Here is a 7,011-nt window from a genome sequence, read left to right on the forward strand (position 1 = left end):
AACTCATACATTATATTGTAATACTATTTTAATTTCTCATTTTATTATTTCTCAGATTAATATAATATTCATCTTTTTTTTAAGGAAGGAATTTTATTTTCCATTTCAAATATTTGGCATTGGACCCAGAGTTTCTTTCTTCTAGTATTTTTTTTGAGAGTGCAGAAATTTTCAATGAGTAAGCAACTTTCTCAAACAATTCTGTTAGCTGTGTATTTTCTTGTATGCTGTTAAATGGGATTTTTATCATTCGGTTTAATAGTTATTCTCCCATTCTATATCAAGTGTCAATTAGTTACTTTTTTCTCGTGGTCTGACTTTGTTTTATGATTTATCGTCGTTCTATTTTTTTATTTAAACTAGATATTGATAAGAGTTGGATTTCAAAGTCACGAGTTGGTGCAGAATATAGGAACGGTTTAACCAGATTCTTAGATTTTGCATTTCCCAACGCATCATCCGATGGGATGATACGTTGTCCATGTCCGAAGTGTGGCTTTCGCCTCTTACAAAATAGAGAGGATGCGTTTGATCATTTGGTGATAAACCCTTTCCCGTCTAGTTACACATTTTGGATCCATCACGGTGAGAGACACGGGGTCGAGCGCTCTTGTGACGGACAAGAAGATCAATCTGAACAAAATTTCAATGCCCCGATGCTTGATATGGTCCACGAGGCATTCAACTTCTCAGGACTTCCCGGCCTCGAAGAAGACTCAGAGAATGAACATGACGGCGGCGCTATGGATGAGTTGCCTTACTTATACAATGAACCTAGTCGAGAGACCCACAACTTTCACGACCTACTCGAAGATGGAGAGAAGGAGTTATACCCAGGATGTTCAAAGTTCTCTAAGTTGTCTTTCTTGGTGAGGCTCTATCACATAAAGTCCATGTGCGGAGTGAGCAATAAGGCCTTCGGAATGGTATTGGAGTTGCTCGCAGATGCCTTTGAGCATGCCTGGATTCCATCCACTGTGCACGATGCCAAGAAAGTCATAAGAAAACTCGATCTCGCATACAAGAAGATAGATACATGTCCAAACGACTGCATGCTATACTAGGGCAACGACCAAGAGCTGACCAAATGCAAGCAGTGTGGGACATCGAGATGGAAGCATAAGACTAAGAAGAACTCTAGGGTGAGGATCAAGATAGTTGTTAAGAAGAACGGCAAACCACAAGCGGCGAAGATTCTTCATTACTTCCCCCTTATTCCACGATTACAGAGGTTATATATGTCTAGTAAGACAACTGTTGACATGCTGTGGCATAAGAGAGGTCCTAACTCTGATGGTATGTATAGTCATTTAAGGGACGCCGAGGCATAGAAGTCATTTGACATACGATATCCGACTTCTCTCATGATTCGCGCAGCGTTCGCCTAGCATTAGCTAGCGATGGCTTTAACCCCTTTGGGAACATGAGCTCGAAGTACTCAATTTAGCCCATGGTACTTATCCCGTATAATATGCCGCCCTGGATTTGCATGAAACCCACTTCGTTTATCCTCTCTATTATTATTGCTGGTCCTAAAATGCCTGGAAATGACATAGATGTGTACCTAGAGCCGTTGATCACTGAGTTGAAGCATTTATGGGCTGGTGTTGAAACTTATGATGCAGTCGAGAAAAAAAACCTTCAAGACATATGCTGTGTTGATGTGGACAATCAGTGATTTTTCAGGCTTGGGCTACTTATCTGGGTGGAACACATACGGTGGGAGAGCCTGTCCTGCGTGCAATTTGGATGCTGAAACTAACCGGCTCACACACAGCCAGAAATGGTGTTTCATGGGTCATCGTCACTTTCTAAATCATGACCACAAATACAGAAAAGACCAGTACTCCTTTGATGGAAAGATAGAGGAGAGAGGTCCACCTATCAAAGTCTCTGGTGGTGACATTGTTCGGCAGTTAGAAGGTGTGCATGTCCAACTTGGCAAGGTGCAATCGGTTACGGGAAAAAGGACACGCGGACAACAAACTGCCGTGCAAGACGAGACTCCTTGGAAGAAGAGGAGTATATTCTTTGAACTGCCATATTGGGAGTACAATGGATTGCGTTACAACCTTGATGTCATGCACATAGAGAAGAATGTGTGTGATAACATAGTATTCACCATAATGAACGAGAAAGGTAAGTCTAAAGACCACATTAAAGCTCGAAGAGACCTCCAGTCGATGGGAATCAAGCATGATTTGTGGCCACGGAAAGATGGAAAGTACCCATCTTCCATCTTTACTATGACCAATCAATAGAAGGAGCTCTTTCTAAGGACTATCAAGAACGTGGTCTTTCCAGATGGATACTCTAGCAACATTTGCCGCTGTGTGGACTTACGACAGCGCAAGTTGTCGGGCCTGAAAAGCCATGACTGTCACATTCTAATGGAATATCTACTTCCAATCGCATTAAGGAATGCATTGCCTGCCCCAGTGTCTTCTGTCCTGGCAGATTTGTCATCCTTTTTTCGCCGATTATGCAGCAAATCCATAGACCCTCAACAACTTCCTCTCCTTTAGAGTCACGTGGTTCATACTCTGTGTCGCATGGAGATGATTTTCCATCATTCTTTCTTCACAGTCATGGTTCACTTGACAGTGCATCTGGTCAAGGAAGTGCGTCTCGGTGGCCCAGTGCATTATCGGTGGATGTACCCAGTTGAACGGTAATTATCAAACAAAATTTTTAGTTTGCTTTTAATCAATGCTTATGACATGTGTTATATTCCCAAAGGTACCTATGCCATCTCAACTAGTACATGCATAACAGATCACAATCAGAGGGCTCAATTGTAGAGGGATATTTATCTGAGGAGATTCTCGTATTCTGTTCAAGGTACCTAGATAATGTCGAGAGTAGGATTAATCGACCAATGCGTGTTAACGATCGACCACGTGAACTTATGCCTGATGAGAGTGCAACCATGTTCCCCGAGGTTGGAAAGGATGTCGGGGATGCTTTTTTTTACACCCTCACACCTATTGAAAAATTCCAAGCTCACTGTCACGTATTGGTTAATTTCCTCGCTGTGGAAAAATTTATAGAGTAAGTGCATTTGAAAGTATCGACTTCGTATAATCTACTATAGTTGGAGAACCTGACATGAAATTGTTGTGACTTTTCCAGTGAGTATAAGGTGATCACAAAGAGAAGGTTACGAAGTAGGACAAGGTCCCAGTCTCACATAGATAGTGTTGTGCACAGAGAATTTTCCTATTGGTTCAAGCATCAGGTGATTCCTGGTGGCGTCTCGTATTACGGAAAACTCTTGGACATCATTGAGTTAAATTACAGTGGTCAGTTCATAGTCATCTTGTTTAGATGTATCTGGACAAACACCACCTCTGGCAGAGGCATAAAACAAGACTCTTTGGGACACACAGTGATTAACTTCTCTCATCCAATTCATACCGGTGTTCGAGAAGATGATGAACCGTACATTCTTGCATCCGAGGCTCGCCTAGTATACTATGTGGAGGATGATGCTGATAAAGAATGGAGTGTGGTAGTCCATGTGAACCTAAGGGACATGTTTGAAATGGGTGAAAACATAGAACAGTGTCAGTTCAAACTTTCTCCCCAACTAATTCTGACTGGGTTAGCTGAGTTTGACGTCGAAGGTTTGTCATTGAGACGGGACGACGATTTAGAAGAACTAACCACTGATGCCATCGATAACTGCGAAGAGGCTGCCTATATATAGATGTGTTCATATACTAATTTAGGACATTTGCACTATTTTTCCGTGTATAGCACTATTGAGGGTATAAAATTGCATAATTATTAATTAGGAACTAGCATATAATTGATTTTTAGAACATGGAAACACTTGATGTATATTGCTCTTTATCTACAATTAATTTACCTGGAGAATGTTATTTTTTTTAACATATTGTGTCCTCAATTTATTTAATTTAGTAGGATGTTACTAGATTGTAATTGACTTTATATATTGGCTGACATGATCGGAGTTGCCAGGGAAATTGGAAGAGAGGGACCTCTTTCTTTGTGCCTCTAGCATCTTGTTTTGCAAGGTGATGGTTGAGGCATCCCTGTTCTCTTCGCTGGAGCATGCAACATCATTCGCAAGAGACCTGTGGTTCAACACGTTGCCAATTCAGTCATGGCTGGATACATTCTCAGCACACAGGCACATATTTGATGCTATTACTGTTGCGCATGGGGATATTAGGACGGTATGTTGTCATATTTCTGCTCGTATAAAGGCTGTTTGGCTTTATTTCAACCTGCCATAGTCAATCCAGATGTTTTATTGTCTTTAATTAAAAGTAACTTTCGAAGGGCCTAACATATTTGAAACCCTGGACATTGTAGGGATTGCTTCAATTCGCAACAAAGTACTGCAAGAAATTCGGCTTTGGGTTCGTCACTAGCACGAACCTGTTTCTTTCGCAACAAATACTGGAGGAAGTGCAGGTAAAGTTTGGATTTATTGTAATTTGTTTAGCCATCTAGTTGGGTACAATTGTTTAATTCAATGGTGATATGGCCGGTTGCTTTTCTTTATTTTTTGAAATGAGGTACTGAATGGGAAAGTCAATAAATATATGCATGTTCCTCGATTAGTTTGTTCTTTTTTTTTTTTACTTTTTACTTAGTAAGGAGATTGTTTGGAAAAAGAGAGTTGAAAACCAAGAACTGGATGTGGATGTAATTTAGGACTGGGCATCAAGTTTGCATCAAGCTTTAGAAAAGATACATATTTCATTTTATAATTTAATTGCTGATGTAGAAGTTATAGTAGTAAATTTACTTCGATAGATAATTATTGAGGTGCAAACACGGTAATTTGCTCTTTCCTTTTTTTTATCCAGTTTTAAGAATGATCTGGTGTCTCTAAGATACTCCCTGTAACCTTTCTTCTGTTTAGTACTTTGTGTGCTTGAATGATTTTGATATCTTGCTTAGAATTTATTTTGAAGATTATTTTATCAATCTGATTCAGGATGGCTTCATACTTTATTCCTCCTTATTGTATCTTGTATTCTTTTTCTTTTCTTCTTTCTTATATTCCCCTTCCATATTCCAGGTGTTGTCCTAAACACGCTAATTTGTAGGTAGAATAGAACACCTATGCCTGATTTATATTTCTGTTTGATCTGGCTGGTTCTGAAAATGATTGTGTCTGATTGGTAAGTGTAAAACAAAAAAGGAAAACAAGAAAACACAGTACAGTAGAATGCGCTTTTGAGCTCTTTAGTCAAATACGATTCAAATCTAAGGTTCTCATGAGTTTGAAGCATAGAAGACAATTTCTTCTAGTTGTTTTGGTAAAGAACTTACTATGGTAGGAGCTATGCTTTTCACTCTTCAGAACTGAATTATATTGAGATTGAGATAAGAAGACCCTTTCTCTCTCTCTCACACACAATGGAGTATAATGCAATGATGAGAATGAGAATGAGAATTAACCTATATGAATAATGAATTTTAATTAATTAAATAACTAATTGTAATAAGAAGTATATTTTATTTTTACTTCACGCAAAGGTCTATGTCAATGTCTGATCTCTGATGTCTCCAATTTGGAAGAAAAAAAAATGAAACCAGAATGACCTAATTACTTTTACTTGAGTGCAATGCAAGAAGAATTGATATGTTTCACAAAAATGGCCACTCACTTTGAAACCCCTTTTTCTATAAAAACTTTGCTGAAAAGTAGATCAAGCTTCATCCTTGTGTCACCTTATTCAATGTAGAATATAAGAAATTATAAATGAAGCATGTTTGGGTATATGTTGTGTAATTGTGTTGTGTGTGTATGTGTGAGTCATTGACTTTTTAGAATATTAGTAACTATTTTGTCTGAATTTTTCTATTAGTTCTAATTTTATTCAAAATAAATACTGTTAAAACCAGTTTAAATTACTGCTCTTATTTTGATTAATGTGAGCTGCTTACTAGTAGGACTAGTATACTTTTTAATTTTATATTAGAGAGATGGTTGTGTTTTTACGTAGTTATTAAAAGTTAGTGTGTTTTACACTATCACTCAGCTGTGAAGGTTATATTCGAAGAAATCGAAGAGTCTATTTTAGCTGAAGTATCTAGAAAGTGCCTCTGGTTAGTGTTGTTGATGACTTCTAGCTACCAATTACTGCACCTTTTCAGCTGGAACCTCTTTGAATTTGTGCAGGCACGCTATCATAATAGGCTGCATGTTGAACTTGAAATTACGTCTCGGGAGGAATTCACTCTTATAGAAAGAGGGCTTAGGAAACTTTGGGAACGTAAGCCAAACCAACAGTTTATAACATGGAGATATTTTGTGATTTGGTTTTTGTAAAATTTGTAAATTCTATTAACTTGGTTGCTTATGGTGTATCCGTCAGGTTTGGCTCGGGAAAAGACTCAAGAAGATCTGGAAGAGACAGGCGAGATAGTTCAAGATTCAATGCTCGAAGAAGACGTTGTGCCAGATAGTTCTGATGAGGTTGTCTCTAAAGGACACTAACCTTCCATCATAACCTTTGACCTCAATAAAACTCCAGAGGAGAATGATATCTGTTGACTCAATGCTTTATTATTAGTCTGACTTATCTTATGAAATGTTGGGACTAACTTCAACAAGGTGACTGTTTTTGAAGTTTCCTTTGGATGTTCAATTTGATGAAGTAGCTATGAATTTGGAGGAGATTAAACCATTCAACATTGTCGAACCATTAAGAAGCCTTCTTCGTCCTTGTTATGGTCCTCCACGCTGTCTCTGCGGCAATTCAGTGTCTTGGAGCCACTTCTCGCTCTTCCCAAAGTGCGGTGGTTCCACTCTCACCCTCAATCCAGTCATCCACCTGTGGGTAAGCACCACTTTGACACCCTGTGCTCAATTGCTTGTTTAGTGTTTGAGAAAGAGGCCAATAATGAGTTTAAAGTTGACATGCAAGTTTCTGCTAATGTGGTTAGCTGAGTTAATTTGTTAATGGGGAGTGGCTTTTGTTGATAAGGAGCATGAGTCCATTAATGGTGGATTCTGAGTTGGATATT

At 38.7% G+C, this 7,011-nt stretch overlaps 1 protein-coding gene and 1 pseudogene across 1 annotated transcript; both read left to right on the forward strand.

Annotated features, from left to right (window-relative positions):
* The first annotated feature begins 224 nt into the window (after positions 1 to 224).
* Positions 225 to 2,525, forward strand: LOC148550844 (uncharacterized; annotated as a pseudogene).
* Positions 2,526 to 4,043: 1,518 nt separating this feature from the next.
* LOC148550845 (uncharacterized) lies at positions 4,044 to 6,537 on the forward strand. Its single transcript, XM_088492498.1, has 3 exons — positions 4,044 to 4,202; positions 6,164 to 6,257; positions 6,360 to 6,537. The coding sequence occupies exons 1-3, from the start codon at positions 4,044 to 4,046 to the stop codon at positions 6,479 to 6,481; spliced, it is 375 nt and encodes a 124-aa protein (XP_088348624.1). The 3' UTR covers positions 6,482 to 6,537.
* The last annotated feature ends 474 nt before the right edge of the window (positions 6,538 to 7,011 follow it).

The sequence above is a fragment of the Arachis ipaensis genome, chromosome B7 (assembly GCF_059453495.1).
Source record: "Arachis ipaensis isolate K30076 ecotype BB chromosome B7, ASM5945349v1, whole genome shotgun sequence".
Classification (NCBI taxonomy): Eukaryota; Viridiplantae; Streptophyta; class Magnoliopsida; order Fabales; family Fabaceae; genus Arachis; species Arachis ipaensis.

Bases quoted from the DNA above. Each gene is read 5' to 3' on its own strand.
- LOC148550845 (XM_088492498.1), top strand. From the start codon at position 4,044: ATGGTTGAGGCATCCCTGTTCTCTTCGCTGGAGCATGCAACATCATTC. The intron at 4,203-6,163 runs GTATGTTGTCAT...GAATTTGTGCAG, and splicing joins CGCATGGGGATATTAGGACG to GCACGCTATCATAATAGGCT. The intron at 6,258-6,359 runs GTAAGCCAAACC...TGTATCCGTCAG, and splicing joins GCTTAGGAAACTTTGGGAAC to GTTTGGCTCGGGAAAAGACT.